General features: G+C 43.4%; 1 protein-coding gene across 1 annotated transcript in view; it reads left to right on the forward strand.

Moving 5' to 3' along the window:
* PDZRN4 (PDZ domain containing ring finger 4) overlaps window positions 1-6926 on the forward strand; it is a 105074-nt gene extending 98148 nt beyond the window's left edge. Inside the window, exon 8 of the mRNA XM_010574054.1 lies at window positions 4893-6926. Coding sequence (XP_010572356.1) covers window positions 4893-6419 — 1527 coding nt within the window. The 3' untranslated portion in view covers window positions 6420-6926. The remainder of the gene's footprint in view (window positions 1-4892) is intronic.
* Window positions 6927-20911: the final 13985 nt, after the last annotated feature.

Below are 20911 nucleotides of genomic sequence, written 5' to 3' on the forward strand. Positions count from 1 at the left end.
ACATTTCTTTGCCCTTCTGATGAGTAATCGAACCAACCAAATGCAGCTTGGTGTGTAATGGGGCGTCAGTAATTTGTGACAGCTGCTGTCTCTCTAGACTCTATGTAGTGACTCCGCAAGTTGGAAAACTGGTTCTTTACTCCTTGTTAGGCTGGGAAACCTAGCAGTTTCCTGAGGTGAATCACATAATCCTTTGGAGCAATGAAACCACTCTCATTGCAGCTGCCAGTGGCCAAGCTGAGCATCTTCAAGCATCCCGGCTGGCCGTGGAGATTGCGCTCCAACGCCAGCCTTGATTTTTGTGAACCAAAACACAGTCCTTTGGCTTCATAATCATCTGTCATCATGAATCTTGTGAGCTGCAGGATTGAATGCACACTGTAGCAGAATATCCTTCCAAATATGAGTCTGTTTTACAGAATGCCATTTTAACATTTAGTGTGAGCTGTCACAGAAAAAATTGGTACAGTTTGTAACAGAAGAATCAAGTAGATAGTCATGTCTTTTCTGTATGTTTTTGAGCCACTCTATAGAATTCAATCAAGAATTGTATCTTCTCTGTATAGAATAGTCCAATAAACTTCGAGGAAAGATGTAATTCTCCATTTTTTAGAACTCATTGTATTCCTTCCCCTTTACAACTTCGTGGTTCATTGTGCAGCAGAGATAACTTTCAGACAAATGCCATACATTTGCCGTGCAGAAATTCTTTTTGGTATCATGGAATATATCAAAACCTATTAAGAAGAGAAAGAATTGGATAAAAAAATTTCATTCTAGTTCATTCAAAGCTGAAGTACAGTGAAAATACCTGGGGGAAATTCTTTTCTGAGAGAGGCCTGTTTTAAAAGAACAGCATTGTTTGCAGAAGAGCGTGTTCCCTTTTAGGGCACCAGTGAAATCAATCCCGATCTTCCCTCGTGGCTGGAATACCTCATGGTTAGCCTGCCACTGGAGATTCCTCTCGCTGTGGTCAGTCGCCCTCTCGCTGTCAGAGACTGACCGGAGAGCCCAGCGGCTTTGTTTATTAAACCCTTTGACTGAATCTCACTGCCTTCAGACTTTAGTAGCAGTCTGGGTTTTGCATCCCAATATACATTGTAAGTTGTAAAATGAGAATAGAACAGTGCCTGAATTCCTCCAAGATTAGCCACTTTATAGGCATCAATGCTTGCTGGAGCTGAAATGCAGAATCTTTTGAGGTTCATTTATTGCTTGATTGTACGCACCACCAGGTTCGCCTTCTCATTATCTGAGTTCTCACTGCAAAGATGAGGCCTAAGGAGCCCTTTGGTATTTGAAACAGAAGTAATTGTAGAAGAGATTGACAACATACGTTTGAAAACAAACACTTTGTTTGGAATAGATAATAGATAACACTGACAAAAGCAACACACTGACAATGGAGACTATCTCTTGTTTTTCAGAAGGGACTTAACCTGGAATTAGGCTTGCTACCTTTCAAAATAAAATTAAAACAATCTCATGCTGTAAAAGACTGCTCAGTCTGCACACGTTTAGGAGCTCTGGCAAGCATGACAAGTCCAGGACAGAAATGCCATGGGCTACCTTACTTGAATCACAGTCGATTTTTTAAAAAAATGTATCTCAAAAACGTGCAGTACAATAAATATCTGTATTACCTTCCATTTTCTTAATTGAACTAGCTGCAAATATCCACATACTGAGGAAAGATTTAATGTGATATGGATGTCTGCTTTAGGTTGAGAAGAATCTGATTGTACAGGGACTTGTTTCTTCCTGACAGGGAGGGGAACCCAAAGTGACTACCTGACATTCAGGTGCCTGTACTATAGACACTTATATTTGGTCAAATCAATCCCACTCATCTGATTTCTGCTAGGCTGGAAAGATGGAGTTTGCTTTGTTTACATCTTTTGTGTGTGTGTGTTAATTATGGATAGTGTAACTTGAGTAGATGGCAGCGTATTATTTTCACTCAGTCTAAATCAAGTGGAAGTTGAAGGAGCAAAGTTTAAATTGTTGATAAAAGTGGTGTGGAAAACAAGAGCCACTAATTCTGAAAGTGTTGATTGCATGGGCCTGAACCATAAAGTCTGCTTCCAACACCTATACAAATAGATACATTAAGGGATTTTTCCAGAAGTGCTCAAATATATGCCTTGGTGATGTGGCATGATGCTGGAGACATCAGAGGAAGCTCCTGTAAGCTGTATGACTGTGCTAACCCATCATGGATAAGCCACCCTCTTTAGGGGGTTAAGATGGACAGAAGTTGTGCTATGTCATCACCCTCAGGGTCAGAGAGCAGATCCTGGCCCTCCTCATTTGCTAGTGTGAATGGAGCCCTACCTTTGGGACAGGCACCCAAATTCCTGGCTGTTCTGCAGCACGGCCCTCCCAGTGTCTGGTGGAGACGTTCTCCCTCGTGTCAGTAAGTAAATATTTCCCGGAGCAGTAAGAAACATGGGTTGCACAGTTCAGTCGCTGGGGTGCAGTGTAGGTGACCCAAACTGGAGTCACTTCTCTGCTGAAAGGTTTGGGGGCAGAGGAGGTTGATACAAGCTGGAGGAGCTCCAAAGCAGGTGAGAGAAGGGACCAGAATAGCTTATGTAGTGGCACTCACCTGGAGGAGGTAAACTAGAGAAATATGAAATGAAACCTAAATCTCCAGCATTCCTGGTGAATGCCCTGGCCGCTTGGCTGGTTGGGGTGCTCTTCTTTCTGGTTACTCTTGGTTTTCATGAAGAATTCTCTAGACATTGGGGTTTTTCCTCAGTGTAAAATATGACATTTTAGAACTCTTAAAAAACAGGCGATGTGGAAAAACATTGCATTCCCACTGCTTCTCCAGCTACTCCTGAAAACAGAACTAAATTGTTGCAGCCACTTTGGAAAAATGTAACAAGAGCCTTAATAAAAAAATCTTCCAATTCACAGCAATACATAAGCTGAGGAAAGAAAGAATAGATGAATGATAATTATAGAGCAATTCTACAATAGTTAGCTATTTAGAGTGTAATTGGTACTACCCTTCATACTGCTTTTTCCTGTGACAACAGGGTACCATTGTTTTTTAGGTGGATAAGTAGAAAGATCTGAGAGGATCTTACATGGGGAAAATACATACCACTGAATTTTTAAAACTTGCAAAATTTTCATGAAAGTCTGCCTTTGTCCCTTGCAGTTTCAAAATCTAGTTTCTAGAAAACTCTGACCCTACAACATCAAGAAACATTGAACCTTTGCATGATCCCTTGGATAACACTGAATACATTCTGTCCTATGGCATTTAAATTCAAGGGGAGAGTTTCTCCCCATTTGGGGAGAGTGAGAGATAGTAATTGGCACATTGCCATCGTGGCTGCCAAAGCTATCTGAGAATTATGCATTTATTGTGCATTTTGTTATCAACTGCACTTTGTATGTGCAAAAGGATGAGCGTAAAATGTATGCTACAATTTTAAAGAGAAGATTTTCTTTGCAGGTCTTGTCTGACAACAAATTGCTAAAACATCTTTTCAGAATTTTTTAACTGGTCTTGTCACAGACACTGAATTCTCCTGGTGGTGTGTTTCTTTCAATATTTATTTTATTCCACTATTATATTGCATTTTTGGGGTGGAGGTTATTTTTGGTTTTCTGAGACTAGGCCATTATTTTTTTCCTAACAATTGAAGAGAGGAAACCAGATGAAGGGGGTGTGATCATGAGGTGCGCATGAAGAGAGGAGAAAGGATGAGATAGGAGACGCTTTTTCATCCTGTTTTACTGTCTGTCAAAGCAGAGAACAAGGGAATTATGACAGTGGCCTCTTTGAGTTTGTTTCCTTTCACTGGGTGCACTGTACCTTTTTTCTCCCTTGATTATTACTACCATTATACATAATTATGCAATTATACCTCCTAAAAGAGAAACGGCATTTGGTTGGTACTAGGTACACTTAGATATTTGGCTAACAGGCCATATAAATTGCACTCTGCCTCATTCTTTGCTTATCCAGTTTGAAAAATAAAAAGTGCCTGTCTCTTCAGAGAGGTATTATCTCGCATTCTTTGAGAATATAAATAGGTTGGGAATATAAATAGGTTAGGTACAGTGAGTGGAGTGTGAATTAAGAAACAACAGCCTAAAAGCTTGACATTATGCCCATGGCAAGCACTCAGTGTTGTTCTACACTTAATGGTAAAAGGGTAGTTTTATTCCTAAGGAACTTAAACTCTAAGTAGGGAACAAAAATGGTCTCCAGGGATGCAATGGAGAGAGGTCTACTTGAGCAAAATCCTAGAATTCAAAATGAAGAGTCTTTCAGAAAAAGATGACTGAAAATAAGAAGTGTGAGAAGGGGCTGTGGAGGGTGTAGTGGAGCAGGCTAGTCCTCCGCAGGCTTCAACCCTGCCCGCCTCCATGGAGCAAAGAAGGAGTTCACTTGTTAAAAAAAAGCAGTACTCTTTTTGCACCCTCTTTGATGGCACTAGTCACTGTTTGATTGGCTGCTTGCTCTATTTTTTTGAAGTGATACCAGTACTGAAGCTTTTTCCCAAGTTTGAGAAGGTTTCAGCTCCATCAGTCTCTGGCCATAATCCAGAATCAAAAACAGTGCACCATCTGGTGATCATTATCTTTAAGTGCTGCAAAGAGATGGCTTAGCTAGAGAGGGAAATATTTCTTTCCGGACTTTAGAAGATATGTCACTAGTGCTGTAATTCATCTATTCCACTCGGTATGGCCACCACAGCATGACTCTCAGAAATGTTTAAAAGCTATGAGCAGTAGGAGTGCTGTTTGGTGATCTGTTTTAATTCAGCTTAAATCAGATCCCAGCTGTTTAAGCAAAACGGAGCCGGAAAATATTCTCATGTAATACGGTCTGCATTTGATAATCATTTTGGTTTGCTCACTTTTTTTAGCCAAAGAAACATGAAGAGGAGGATGGCACTACAGACACTGCAACTTCATCATCCAACAATCATGAGAAGGACAGTGGGGTGGGACCTACAGATGAAAGTCTGCGTAATGACGAGAGCTCAGAGCAAGAAAACGCGCCTGAGGAGCAGAACAGCACTACCCTGCAGAGCAAACGGGAGCTGGGCCACAGCCAAGATACATTGGGAAGCGTCGAGCTCCAATGCAATGAAAGCTTTGTGTCTGGGGAATACATTGAATCGGATTTCATAGGAAACCCAGAGGAGGAATGTGAAAGGTTTCGGCAGCTGTTGGAACTGAAGTGCAAGATTCGAAACCACGGGGAGTATGACCTGTATTACTCGAGCAGCATGATAGAGTGCAACAGGAGAGAGCAAGATGGGGTGGAGCACGAGCTGCAGCTACTCAATGAGGAACTGAGGAACATTGAACTCGAATGTCAGAATATTATGCAAGCTCATCGGCTCCAAAAGGTGAGGGATCAGTACGGAGACATTTGGGCTTTACATGACGAAGGGTTCAGGAATTACAACACCAGCATAGATGTACAAAGAGGCAAACTGGATGACATCATGGAGCACCCTGAGAAGTCTGACAAGGACAGCTCCAGCGCCTACAACACGGCCGAAAGTTGCAGGAGCACTCCGCTGACAGTGGAGCGATCCCCCGATAACTCTCTCCAGAGGATGATCAGCATAACCAACAGGAAAAACCTGAGGAGCACGATTGCGGCTAATCAGTCATCCTCAGGACAAAGCAACAGGGAGACAACCTCAGCCAAAACCAAACCCGCTGAGCAAAACGGCGCTGCTGAGAATGCGGTGCTGGCGTCAGAAAGCAGCAAATTCGCAGACCAGGAAAAGCAGAGCAGCGAGCACATTCCCTACCTGTCTCCGTATCACAGCTCTTCTTACAGGTACGGGAATATACCTGCTCATGCAAAGCATTATCAAAGCTATATGCAGCTGATCCAGCAGAAGTCTGCTGTGGAGTACGCCCAGAGCCAGCTCAGCCTGGTGAGCATGTGCAAAGACTCGCAGAAGTGCGCGGAGCCCAAGATGGAATGGAAAGTGAAAATAAGGAGTGATGGGACAAGGTACATCACAAAGAGACCAGTTCGAGACAGAATCCTGAAGGAACGTGCCTTAAAAATTAAAGAGGAGCGCAGCGGGATGACGACGGATGACGATACGATGAGCGAGATGAAGATGGGTCGCTACTGGAGCAAAGAAGAGCGGAAGCAGCATTTGGTGCGAGCTAAAGAGCAGAGGAGGCGGCGGGAGTTCATGATGAGGAGCAGGCTGGAGTGTCTGAAGGAAAGTCCGCAGAGTGGCAGCGAGGGCAAAAAGGAAATTAACATTATTGAACTGAGTCACAAAAAGATGATGAAAAAGAGAAACAAGAAAATCTTGGACAACTGGATGACAATCCAAGAACTGATGACACACGGTGCTAAATCTCCAGATGGCACAAGAGTGCACAATGCCTTTTTATCAGTTACTACTGTATGAACGCAACTTCTTTCAGAGAGTATACTACCAGTTTAGGTAGAGTACGATTGCCTCGTTCAATGTGGCATTTTTATATATTTTGTGACTGTTCATAGTTTGACCTTTTTTGTAAGCAAAATTACCTGGTAATTTTTCATTTGTTTTTCATATAACGGTACCTTCTTTATCTGGCAGTCTTTCTTTATCCTGCAATATATTCATATTATTCATTTGTAGGAAAAAAAAAAAAGAAAAAGAAAAGCAAAACAAAAAAAAGTGGAGAAGCCAATTAATTTCTTAACCTAATACATAGCCTGTAAGTTAAGATCTGGATTTATTCCTCTAGTTTTCGTTTTTTCTACTTTAGTAACAATACAATACCAAACCAAAACGCTTTATACTGTATCCTTGGCTTAACAAGTTTTAACATTTTACATCTTAGATTGCATCTGTTTATAAATCATATGCCACATCCCATCGTACAGATAAGAATGACATTTCTCCAACTACACATTGTACAGTACATTTAATCTGTAAATTGCAATTGTATTTGTCCAAGTAAAGTGTAGGTGGGCAATTCTCCTGTGTTATGTAGTGGCATTGGTCATGTAGCTGGGCAGTATGTGATAATTGTGAAGATGAAAGAGAAATAAATTATTGCTTATCTTTAAGAAAAAAAAAGTCAAGAGTTCTTTGATTTAAATTGAGCATTTGCCTTTAAAGCATGAGTCATTTCACTATGCATGATATTTACAGCATATAGAGATTTCAAAAACATGGGACACAATTCTATAGACTAGTTCTTATGAATTAGCATTTCATTTTGCAGAACGTATAGCAGTGAGTGGGTGTCTCTGGCTTTTTCTTACCTGCTATTACTATTTGGTTGATTGATTCATTGATACATTACTGTGTTGTACGCTGTCAGGTAACCACTGTGGGTCCTTTCCCTGGCTGAGCTTGATATTTGTTCTGCACATAGAAACCATAAACAAAGCATCTCCCTAAATTGAGCCAAATCTCATGCAAGAAAAACTAGCAGTGGCTGCCGCTGACATTTTCACAGAAGGTGAGTTAAGGAAAAATAGAGAATGAAAAGCAACTAAATGACTTAAGGGTTTAATTTTATTGTTGAGGACCATCCAAGTCTTTTAGAAGAGCCCCAGCGGGAGCTGGCTGGGGTTCAGGAGCGAGGGCAACTTGCTGTCTGGGTGCCTGATGGGGTCCTTCTCTCTCCACGCAGCAGAGGCACCTCGGCTGCCACGGGGGCATCTTCTGAGCTGCTGCTGCTGCTGGCAGTGCAGGGATGAGTTACGGCAAGCTGAAATGACTGCTCTTGGGCAGTCAGCGGGGTCGAAGACTTTGCCTAGACTTTGCCCATTTTCGTTGTCCCTGCGCATGACTCCCAGCAGTTCCTAACTGATGGGAGTGCTTTTGATAGCAGGATTAGGTGCTGAAGTCACTTGGCATCGGGCTTTAAAAGATATGCTTAAAGATGCAGAAAGGCGCATTACGGTATTTCCAAATTATCTAATTCTGGAAATCAGGCATTTGTTTTCTAACCGCTTTTGGCACCAGTAGGCATTGGCAGTGCTCTCTGCATATCCAAGCATGTAAATACCGTAAGAACACTGCTCCCCAAGTGCTTAAGAAAATTATGCCACTACAGTTCACAGTTTGATAATCAGAAAATTCTCCCCACCAGACTCAGGGAAACATCATGTTAAATCCTCACTAAACATACAGTTGTTCATGCGCAATGAAAAATACTTCCACTGTTTCCCATTAAATTAGAAAAAGTGTGGCATCCAAGGCCAGAAGGGATCACAGGGTGATACAGTATTGCTTCAAGGGGCTGTTACCAGATTGTCCCTCCAGCTGAGCCAGAGAATTGTCTCTGACAAACCCAAGTCATCTAGAAAGGTACACATTCTTCTTCTGGAGACATCAAAGCACAGAGATTTGGCTGTTTCCCTCGTTGCATTCCAGTGATCACACTTGTAAAAACAGGTCTCATTCCTAATCAGACTTCAGCTGCCATCAGCTCTAGATAACAGTTACTGTTGTGCCTTTCCCTTAGACACAGTGCTTACCATTTTCTTCCCATTATTAAATCATGACTCAGAGCTCCTCTCAAACTATCATGACACCCAAATTCAGAGGACAACACGAATCTTCAGAAAATGTAGTATCATTATTTCATCACTGAGAAATAAAAGCAGGACAATCCATGTCTAATTAGAGAAAAGACCTAACTGGATGGGGCAGGGGAGTTAAGTAATAGAGAATAATTAGAGAAACAAATAAACAATATTTGTAGTGACAATATATTAATAGGCTGTAAATGGAAATGCATCCAAATCTGAGGAGATCTGTCAAAATCTAGTGAGAGACGAAGAGAAGGCTGAGAGGCGATACAGTAATACTGCTGGTGGCACACCATGACGTGGTTTCTAGCTCGGCACACGCCTGCCAGAGCCCAGCCACCTTCTCCCTCCTTCTTCACGCCCTGGAATCGGCACATCCCTGCCCAATCCTTCATCCGGGGGATTTCCACCAGCCCATGGTTTTCTTAACTACAGTTATTAAGGGATATTTCCTTTCTTCCCTAAGCAGTCTTTGGGAGAAGGAGTGTTGTGTTGTGCCCTGATGAAATGCCTCGATCGTTCCTGCTAGCGTTGAAAACAAAGTCGCGACCCCAGAGCAGGGCTGCGAGGCCACCCGGGTGGTGGTGCGGAGGGGCTGAAGGGCAGGCGAGTGTTTTACTGCTCACTGCTCTCAGCTGGTTTCTCTGCAGGGCAAGACCCGGTGTTGTGCTCCCTCATCCCAGCAGCTCTTTATCAGCGAAATCCAAGGCTGAAATCCCACATGCAGTTTATTCCTGCATATACTTTTTTCCAAATGTCATCATTTTTAATGAGGAAAATAACATTTTAGCACCAAGGCAAATTAAAAGAGAAGAAACAAAATACATTTCATGTTGTCATAAATCCTTAAAGAAAAAAGACTTGTTTGTTGTGAGAACTATTTGTTTTTTTTCATATGAAGGAACATAAAAATAAAAATGCTTTCCAACTGGAACAAGCCCAGATCTTGCTTAAGAGGATTGCTTGCAGTTCTGGGATAAAGAGCAAAAGGCAGGGAAGAGGAGCTGCGTAGGTGTGTTATGGCCACGTCACTGCTGGGGAAGGAGTTAATGTCCCGCTCGTCCTTCCCCCAACCCTGGTACCCAGCTGAGACCAGTGGGAGGTAATTTTTCCTATGAAGCCAGCAAGATTGCCTTGTGAAAAGAGTTATCTTGTGTCACTTGACAACTGTATTGCCAGCTGATTTAGGAGCATTGCTCACCATAAATAAGGTTAAAATCTGTGGGATCCCTGGATCTTCCTCTCCTATGTAAGTATTCTTAAAGGGAAAATGGTATTTTTGGTATGATCTTGACAAAAAACTAAACCTACTGCATCAGATTATTATGTTTTTCAAAAGAAGGAAACTGATAACACTATCTGAATTGAACAAGAGCAATCAGAGATGAAATCTAGTCTGTGCTCGATGCATTGGCCTGTAAGAGGGCTACGAGGATCTCAGAAGAGATGAGACAGCAACTTTAACATTATGCTTTCTGAACTTGTGGGGATTGAATTATTCATTAATATCATGATGCCTGACTTTTTATTTAACTAATGTTCATTTCCAACCCCCATTTCTTGGTACAAATTATAGAACAGCACCCTTGGTGCATGACATGGCTTCGGTGCTAAAATATTTCCTGACTCAAGCCTGGAATTACTCCAGGTTTTGTTTTACTTGGGTTCTTAACCTTTAAGCTGCTAATCACAAACACGTATGTACTAAGTGTTCTATTAATATCCATTTTATGGACCTACTGTTTTTTCAGAGCATTAAATGCTCTTGAGGAGCCAGGATGGGGACGGGCATTTGGCTAAAGCAAAACAGAGCAGCTGTCATAAACCTGGTGGTGTTACTCTATGAGAGAGGCCATTTGGCTGATGCCTGCTGGAAGAGAAAGGATACTGCAGAGGGATCGTGAGCAAGTTTGGGGTTTTTTTTCTTTAAATGCCTTTGCTCTGAAGCACATTTCTTTGTTTAAAGAAGAGTATTCCCCTTGGATGGCTATACACTGCATTTGTGAGGCTAAGCACTTTGCTCCACTTTTTAGTTACAGATAACTGCATCACGTATAGATTTTGCCCAGGTTTTCAGATGTCATTAATCTTGCCTTAATGTCAACTCCTACATGGACAGCTGACTGGCTTTGGATGGTGCCTCTGAGACGAGGCACAACCTGGGGTTTGGGATGCACGTGGCAAGGCAGGAGCCCCAGCGTTGTGCCTGGGCCCTTCTCGGGAGCAAGTGGGTTCCTGTCCTCCTGGGCAAAGGGTCCAGCTCTTGCTGCGAGAGCCTTCAGCTATGTGCACCTTTTCCTGCTGCTGGCAATTAAGGATCTTGACTTCTCTGGACCAACTCATCTGGTTCTGAGCCAGGAAAAATGGCATTTGTGTAGTGGTTCAAAACATTGATACTAGTGAGGTTAAGAAGTGAAATGATTTTGTTGTAAAGATTGCTTAGATGGTGAAGACTACTTGACAAATAGAAACTGTTTGGGCAGTGAGCTACATTAGACACATACACCTTTTGGGCTTTTGGGGTTTTTTTTACAAGCAAGAAGAAGTAGCTCAAAGGACAGGATTGTCTCATATACCATCGTCGGTGTTACAGCTGTGGGTAGTGGGGCTGAGCTACAGGCATGCTGTTGACTACTGATATGAACTGTAAAGTAAAACTGACAGTTAGTTGAGTTACATCCAGATGTATGTGCTGCTTTTCACACTCACTAGACCATGGGGAGGGGGAGAGCACAGGATCAAGTCCTCACTCATGTCGATATTCCCTGCTGAAAGCTGCTTTCTTCAGTAAAAGTACAAAGATGTCCCAAAACAGTGTCCTCTGGCACCCCAAAATCCAGAAGTGACAGTGTCATCCAGGAGATCAGGGGTGTCCCAGCACGACGTGTTCTGGGATATACTCAGGGACCAGGGAAGGGCCATCAGCAATGTTTCACACAGGCCTCCTCCCACTCCAGACTAGTTCATGGTGTAGGTATGAGCTTCTGACTTTTCTTTTTTGCATTTGGATTTTAAATTTGGTTTAAAATTCTAGTTTCCTGGCTCTGTAAGCTCATGTTGGACTTTTCAGTTTCCTTCCTGCCTGCCTTCTTTCTTTGTTCCTTTCTTTTCTTTTTTCTTTTTCTTTCTTTCTTTTCTTTCTTTATTTTTCTTTCTTTCCTTCTTTCTTTTTCTCTTTTTTTTTCTCTCTCTTTTCCTCTTTCTTTTAGAAGCAAGACTTTTCTGAACTTGAAAGGTAATAAATACTGGAGGGGAGATTTCACTAAAAGAAGCCAATTTTTTTCTCACAGATCAGCTTATCAACACAAATGGAAACCCTTGTCTGACTGTAGCTGTAGGTTTCCATCTCTGGTCAATTTTAGGTGATTTGGTTGTTTTGGTACGTTTCCTATGCCATTTGAAGCTCATTCTGCTGAAGTGCCGCCAACGTCTTTGGTGACGTCTCTGTACAAAGTGCGTTTTTAAGCCTTGGAGGAAAGGAAGACCTTTCAAAACATATGGTCCCTTGTTTGTGAGACACACAGTAACATACAAAATGCGTAGTAACCCAAATGCTTTTATAATTAAGAGGCTTGCTACAAACAGTAAATTGTGTTAATCTATAGACGTACACACAAAGGAACATTTCACTTTCTGTTGAATTTTAAGGACCTCCATTGCCCAAAACTCAATTTGAGATTACATTGGTTCTACTCTTTTTTAAATTTTAAACAATTCAGTTCCTAATTTTAAATGCTAACGGGATTAGGAAAGTCTGTTTTGGCCTAGGAACAAAACAGTAAGTGTCAAATATTGCAACAATGTCTTATGTCGATCATTTATTGAGGTCAGGTGTTGGTCATCAAGCCTCATAGCTTTAATTCCTTCTCTTACTTCACTTGGAAACATCTGCACTGCAATAAACATTGGACATACTGTGGTATTTTTTCTCCCAATATGTTCCCGATAGAGTTTTACTTATTGCTGAGCACTGGGAGCAAATCAAAGCTGACGTCTGGCTCCAGTGACAAAAAATTAAGAGAAGAGAGAATTTTGAGTGTGAAGTGAATATAGGAAACTCTCATCCTGACAGTGGATAAGAAGCCAAAAGAAGAAAATTAAAATTGCATGATGAAAGATGAAAAGGTTGAAGTCACTGTTTTGACTGCTGGACCTTGCAGGAAAGATATCTGAAGAAAGAATGAAATAGAAAGTTAAGCGGGCAAATATCATGTAAAATTTACCACAGATCAAAAATATTACTTTTTTTGCACATCAAAGGAAGCCCTCTTATTTTCATAGGTTATTTAACCCTACTGGCAATCTCTGCAATGCATAAATATTTTTGATGGCACACAAAGTGTCTTCTTAATGGTGTATAGACACTATACAGTGAGCAGGTTGAACAGTATAAATATTCATGTCAGCAAAGATGCTGTCAAACTCCTGAGTTGATGTGATATCAAAAATTAAAATATAAAAATGATATTCTGTTTTGTCACCTCCTTTTTCTCCCCAACTTTAGCACCTGGCTGCATGGTCAGGGTAAAGAAATGCACCTGGAAGATTGTGTTTTGGTTCAGGTACAGGGAATTCAAATGAAAGCTCCTCAAATTCGACAGTTTAATTTACTTCTCTTAAGCTCTTTAATACCAAACTTATCAGTTCTCTCTGTTAGGCATTAACTTGTTAAATGAGTCTTAATTATACATAAGCAGATGGAGATTTGAATTAAAATTACCTTACACTCGAGTGGCTTTAGTTCATTATAACATATCTTCCTCTTAATCATTTAGGCAGTCTCATCATCTTTCATACAGAAAGTTATTAAAGTATTCCAATTTCCATATTTCTTCAGATACATCCACTATTAAATGGCACGTAATGCACATTAGTTGGTGACTTATACCATGCAATAGTTAGTGAATTATTCATGTCAGTAACAATTTTTAGACATTTATGTCATCTGTATCATTTTATTTTAAAGGATTTATATTTACAGAATGTCTCATATTTTACCTCATCTCAGTTTTCAGTGCAAGGTTGAATGCCTCACCATTTTGCTGGCATGAAAAGGAATAATGTCCACTCTAGTTTTTGCACTCCCATTAACTGAGGAATCAAAGTGGATCCAAACTGACTCCCAAGTCCAAACAAGTAGATGTTTACTGGGAGCGTTGGAAAGGTTTGGGAAAGAGATACAATTTCTAAAGGAAATCACAGTTATTCTCCTTCTCTTTTGTCTTGCTTTGGCATTATCATCATCTCTGGATTCTCCAAAACCAAGAAGACACTCCTCAGGATTTGTCTGGCCTCCAAAATTATGAGAAGGTTTTGCCTAAAGAGAGAAAATTATCGAAGGCTTTTGAAGGCTTCAGTGGACATCACCTCACCTAACTGTAAGTTAGGATACTAGTTAAATTAGTCATCTAGGTTGAGAGCTTAAGTTGGCTCCAGGAATAGAGAGAAGACAATTCCAAAAGACAGCTGATGTCCCTCTTTAGGAAAGGTGTCCTGTGGAGGACACTTGTCCAGCTAATTCAGACCGAGCTTCTAACTTTACATAGCTTTAGCAGAGTGAAAAAAGTCTGTCTTAAAGTATGTTAATGCCTTTCAAAAAAAAGAAATGGACAACAGATAACTGGGTATGAAAAACTCTTTTCTTCCCGTTTTAAAGATTCCTGAATGCATATGCTGAGAGCGTCATGTGTCTTTTCTAGACAGAGAGCAACACCAAGCGATTTAATCAACCGCTGCTATGTACCTCCTGGGTAAAATCAGGAAAAAATTGGACAAAAAGTGGCATTTTCGTTCCAGTAAGCAATTTACAGCCATTCACAAAGGAAAGACCAGTGGGACTTTTCAAAGACAAAAGCATCCAATATTCCCTGCTAAAGGCAGCAGACGATTCTCAGCATCCCTTTAGCTAATATATTAACCAGGTATCTTCAGTGTCAAATAATGGGTCTATAACACAGAAATAACTGTGTTAGCTGGATGATAGAGAATGACAGCTCAGCCAAAAGGCTGAGTCTGCGCTGGCAAATGCTGCAGCTATCATCAGGCAATGGGACAGGTCTACAAGAGGCATTTGCAGAAATAGGATATTGCCATTTACATGAGCGTGTTTCGAAGGAAAGGGGACTCACTGCATCCTGGGAGCCTCAGCAAGACACTCGGGCCACACGGCCATTTCACTCCCCAGCTCCTCTGGAAGCCTTGATACACTTTAGGATGTGGATTTATCATGGTTAATCTCAATGAATTCCAGTTCTGCTTCCTTGAGAAAGAGAGGATGCTGCTGCTTGCGTTGCAGGAGGTTTATGAGAAAAAATCACCAATGCTTGTGACGCCCTGAGAAGCTGGGGATCTTGTCTAAGGGCATTCTGTGAATTCAGTGTAAGGAGTTTCCTGCACTTGTCAATAAAAACTGCAAAACCTAGCTTGAATTTACAGCTTATTTGAATTTTCTGTTGTTTTCTCCACATCCCCACAAGAACTCTAAGGATTAGTAGCGTAAAGGTGAGCAGAAAAGCACAAATGAGTTATGAAATTAAATGTTCCTCCACTGAGATCTAAGTGCTCTAAATAATAAGCCGCAAGTGACCTGCAGTCCTCATTACCAAATCATCTGGTAGGAGCCTGTTTTCTCCTCTTGAAGTGTTTCAGAAAATTTTATGGAACTGGAAAGTTGCAAAAGCGCTGGGTTTCCTCTCCTGAAGGGCAGAGTGAGAGAGTGTGTCTGTGTGTGAACACACTCCTACACTGTTAGGAGTAGGGTGGAGGTGTAATATCTCAAGAAGAAAGCATTAGGGAAGCCAAGTGAAGCAGTTCCTGCTTTTCTGCTTATCCACCAAAGGCCATGCCAAGGATGTGCTAAAGCTTAGGGCACCATGTTCTGCACATGTGCTTTTTCAGGTAAAAAGCCATAAAAATATAAACCACTCTACAAAGTGTTCCTAGGTTGCTCACCACATGCCCCTAAAGAGTTCATGCTTTGGACAGAGTGGCTATGCATCTGAATGTCTGGAAGAAAGTGTGCTTAAGCTAGGGTATATCTTTAAAGTCATTAGTGCTTCTGGTGGCTGGTGCTGCAGGGTCCTGTTTTCTTGAAGACTCTTTCTGCCTAAACACAAAAGCTTGTGTTCAAATATCAAGTCAAACAAGCAAGGGGCGTAATCTCTGATGTGGCAAGTTGAGGAAGCTCAAGATAGGTCCATAATGCCTGTTTTACAGCCTATCCAAAAAGCTGCTTCCCTTGTTGCTTTGTATAATGCATAGCCAGTCCATGCTGTATGCAGTGATATGCGTGTATGCTACTAGGATTTTGGGGGACATCCCTCAGGTTGATAGCACCCATGGAAGGGCCTTGCAAGGACCTGGTCTGTGGTGGGACAAAAGCTTTTGAGAACTGTGAGGCAGAAGGAAAAAGGAAGAGAAGAGAAAAGAGAAGAGAAGGAGAGAAGAGAAGAGAAGAGAAGAGAAGAGAGAAGAGAGAAAAGAGAAAAGAAAAGAAGACCTAAAACCATCATTTAGTCCAACTGCCTGACCAATTCAGGGCTGACCAAAAGCATGTTATTAAGGGCGTTGTCCAAATGCCTCTTAAATGCTGACAGGCTTGGAGCATTGACCACCTCTCCAGGAAGCCTGTGCCAGGGTTTGACCACCCTCTCAGTAAAGAAATGCTTCCTCATGTCCAGTCTGAACCCCTTTTCTGGCGCAGCTTTGAACGATTCCCACATGTCCTATCACTGGATCCCAGGGAGAAGAGCTCAGCACCTCCCTCTCCACGTCCCCTCCTCAGGAAGCTGTAGAGAGCCATGAGGTCACCCCTTGGCCTCCTTTTCTCCAAACTAGATGAGCCCAAAGTCCTCAGCTGCTCCTCACAGAACATTCCTTCCAGCCCTGTCACCAGCTTTGTTGCCCTCCTCTGGATGCATTCGAGTACCTTCACATCCTTCTTAAATGGTGGGGCCCAGAACTACAGACAGTACTCAAGGTGAGGCCACACCAATGCTGAATACAGCAGGATAATCACCTCTTTTGACCGTGTTTGATGTGTTTGATGCCCCCCAGGATGGGGTTTGCTCTCTTGGCTGCCAGGGCACACTATGCTGGTTCATACTGAGCCTGCTGCCCACCAGCACCCCCAGATCCCTTTCTGCAGGGCTGCTCGCCAGCCGCTCCTCTCCTTCAGCAAGATGCCACAGCACAGAGCTGTTCAGTTGTGAACCTGGCAGTGAAACAGAATTGAAACACGAAACTCCTTAAGAACATGGCCTAAGAGCTTTTGCTGTGTGACAGCCATGCAGAGAGACAGGGAAAGCCCTCCAGGAACTGCTAAGCTCAGGGCGCGAGGAGTAAGAAGGAGATCGATGGATGTGGAGGATCAGTGGATGCTGTGATGGCCCCTGTCCCTCACGGTGATGCTGAAGAATAAACGTGGTGCAGTGTCTTGCAGCTGGAGGATGGAAGCAGTAATTCCAGCACTTCTGCATGAAGAAAGTAATTTCTTGTATCCTCTGCCGTGAAGTTGGCCTGCACAGCTTAGTATCAAAATGCCAGGTTATAGGAGGTTGTACCTGTAGAGAAGCAGCACTGCTTATCATTATGAGCATAATGATAGCATAGACTCTGTGGTGGGTTGACCCTGGCTGGACGCCAGGTGCCCACCAAAGCCGCTCTATTACTCCCCCCCCCCCTCAGCTGGACAAGGGAGAGAAAATATAACAAAGGGCTCGTGGGTCGAGATAAGGACAGGGAGAGATCACTCAGTGATTAACATCATGGGCAAAACAGACTCAACTTGGGGAAAATTAATTACCAGTCAAGTTGGAGAAAGGTAATGAGAAATTAAACCAGATCTTAAAACTACCTTCCCCCACCCCTCCCTTCTTCCCAGGCTCAACTTCACTCCTGAGTTTTCTCTACCTCCACCCTGTCAGCGGCACAGGGGGACGGGGAATGGGGGTTGGGGTCAGTTCCTCACCCCTTGTCTCTGCTGCTCCTTCCCTCAGGGGGAGGAGGACTCCTCACTCGGCCCCTGCTCCACTGTGGGGTCCCTCCCACAGGAGACAGTCCTCCATGAACTGCTCCAACATGGGTCCTTCCCACGGGCTGCAGTTCTTCACCAACTGCTCCAGCGTGGGTCCCTTCCCTGGGCTGCAGTCCTTCAGGCACAGACTGCTCCAGCGTGGGTCCCCCGCGGGGTCACAAGTCCTGCCAGAAAACCTGCTCCAGCGTGGGCTCCTCTCTCCACAGATCTGCAGGTCCTGCCAGGAGCCTGCTCCAGCGCAGGCTTCCCACGGGGTCACAGCCTCCTTCGGGCATCCCCCTGCTCCGGCGTGGGGTCCTCCCCGGGCTGCAGGCGGAGATCTGCTCCACCATGGACCTCCCTGGGCTGCAGGGGGACAGCCTGCCTCACCAGGGTCTTCCCCATGGGCTGCAGGGGAATCTCTGCTCCGGTGCCTGGAGCATCTCCTCCCCTCCTTCTGCACTGACGTGGGGGTCTGCGGGGCTGTTTCTCTTATATCTTCTCACTCCTCTCCCCAGCTGCCATATCTGTGCCCCCTGCAACTTTTTTTCCTTCTTAAATATGTTATCCCAGAGGTGCTACCACTGTCACTGATGGGCTCAGCCTTGGCCAGCGGTGGGTCCTTCTTGGAGCCAGCTGGCATTGGCTCTGTTAGACATGGGAGAAGCTTCCAGCAGCTTCTCACAGAAGCCACCCCTGTAACCCCCCCGCTACCAAAACCTTGCCACGCAAACCCAATACAACTCACAACTCCCTGCATAGACTCGCAACCACATCAGCTCCTCACCATGCCACAGTAGGACCTGCTGTAATTGCAGTACCGTTTTCTGCTGGTGAGAAAATGCTTTTGATGATAACAAAATGCTGGGGAATGTGACAGCACATTGAAGTCCCCGTGACGCTTGAACTGAGGAGGCTGTTAATTCATATAGGACATTCTGTGCCTGGTTAGCGTTGTGGACTTTGTTAGGCACGGCAATGCATTGATGAATTTGTTTCAGTTCAAACCTAACACTCTGGGACTATCAGTAGTTTTGGGCTGTCAGCTGTCACTCCCTCAGGCTGTGCAAACCGCTTGCTTCTGACGAAACGGCTGCCTGCTACGTGGATCCAAACGCATGCTTAAACAAGTACAGAATTTTGTTAACTTCTTAAATACACTCAAGGAAAAAACTTTAAAAAGTAGTGTAATCTGACTTTTCAACCACCAGTGGAAAGTAAAAAATGTAAGCTTGCTTATTGTGTATGGTCTAGAAAATGTCAAAGATAAATCCTATAAATACATGGCTTTTACGGCCATTGGCAAAAGTGTTATCCAAGGCAAAATGAGCTTCATTAACGAAACCCCTGTACAATATGGGGAGGGATGTTGTTGTATTTATTTATACTCACCTTGATGGGTGAGCCATCAAGGACACAATAATCCAGGGAAGAAGAGAGAAGAAGCTGCCCTCACAGCAGGAGGATCTTTTCATTAGTCCATTGACAGTGCAGCAGAGAGCTGGCCAAAAGATCCCCTCTGCTTGCAGAGAAGACCAGTGAAGCTGGCTGCACGCTTTTTGTCATCCAGTCGTACACCTACAAGGGTGCCTGGACCTGTAGAGGTCCAGTGGATTGGGCCTCAACAGAGCAGCATAGTCAGCAGAGAGAGCTCAACTAGATTTGTGACTCTCAGAATACGGTGACAGGAGCCATATAATTTCCTTAGACAGGGTTTTCCGCCCCATCCTCTGTTTAACCTCTTCATGCGTGACCTGGCAAGTGTGCCTGTCCAGTCCTGGGCTCCCCCACACCAGACAGACATGGACATACTGGAATGGGTCTAGTGAAGGGTCCCAAACCTGACGGAGGGACTGGAGCACCCGTCATAAGAGGAGAGGCTGAGGCAGCTCAGCCTGGGAAGAGAAGGCTCAGGGGAAACTAATCAATGTGTATAAATACCTGATGGGGGGAGTAAAGAAGATGGAGCCAGACCCCTCTCAGGGGGGGTCTGCAACAGAATAACAGGCAGTGACCAAAAATTGAAATACAGGAAAATCTGTTTAAACAGAAAAAAAAAAAAGGCGCTTTTTAAGATGTGTGTGTGGTCAAACACTGGCACAGGTTGCCCAGAGATGTTGGGGAGTCTCCAACCTTGGAGACAGTCAAAACCTGACTGAACACATCCCTGAGCAACCTGCTCTAGCTGACCCCGCTTTGGGCAGGGTGTTGGACGAGGTGATCTCCAGAGGTGCCTTCCAGCCTCAGGGATTCTGTGGTTCTGTGATCAATGATAAATTACAAGCACAAAGTTTGCGAGTTCAGGGGAAGACAATGAGAGCCGGTCAGTCCTGTGGGCTGTATAATTCATCAAGTGCTTTGGCTCCTGGCTGCAGCTCACAGATGCGGAGCTCTTGGCACATTTTATGTATGAAATACAGCCCATTCCTTTCAAATGATGAAATTCAGCAGTATCCTAAAGGATACCAGCAGCACTGTTCCAGAGCATCTGACCTCACCAACAAGCAAAGCCCATCTTCTACCAGTCCACATCTCCATGAGGGTGGTTGAATTAAGTGCCCAAACCCACAGCCCTGGGGTTTCTGGAACAAAACAATGTATTTTCAGTTGTTGGGTTTTTTTTTCCCCCACAGGCAACCTGCAGCCGGTATGTGAATGTAATATTAACTTCTAATTGCATCATATTAGCAGTTTGACATTGCATCTTACTAATGCTTGTTTTTCCAGGATGTAGTGTAGAAATATAATCATATTAACACTCTGAAAGCAAACACAGAGGTGGTATAAATTGTTAATGCAATCTTCTTTTAAGCAGCTTGTTTGAACAGTGCATTGGTGTGTGAGAAAATGCCAGCCTTTCAGTCTTTCCAAATAGTGCAGCGCTTGCAGTCCGCTGCAGAATAAACATATACATTCTGTTTAAGGTAACAGATGTTCATTTGCTGTACGTTCCCATGAGCACCCAATCTTTCGCCTGCATTCTGCTACCATTTGTCTGAGACCCACCTGTGAGCCAGCACAGCAGTTTCTTAGACACGAGGTTGCCTCGCTGACATGTCATGTACAAAAACGGTGGGTTTTGTTGACGTATATTCCTGTAAGTCTTTCTCTGTTTTTCCTTCGTATGAGTGGGACCATTAATTCTTCTGACTTGCATCATCAGACTGAAAATGGCAGCCTCCGTGCAGAAATGCTGCAAAGCTGTTTGGATTCTTCAGACTCTGAAGATCAGCCTTTGCACCAACTAATTAAGTTTTCTGCTTGCCGCCATTGAAAGCCTCAGTCAGATATAATTAAAACTGAGCAGCAGATGACAGCGGTGGCATTTGTCAGAATCATCCAGTGGTTCAAAT

The sequence above is a fragment of the Haliaeetus leucocephalus genome, unplaced genomic scaffold (genome assembly GCF_000737465.1).
Source record: "Haliaeetus leucocephalus isolate CR32 unplaced genomic scaffold, Haliaeetus_leucocephalus-4.0 Scaffold406, whole genome shotgun sequence".
NCBI lineage: Eukaryota > Metazoa > Chordata > Aves > Accipitriformes > Accipitridae > Haliaeetus > Haliaeetus leucocephalus.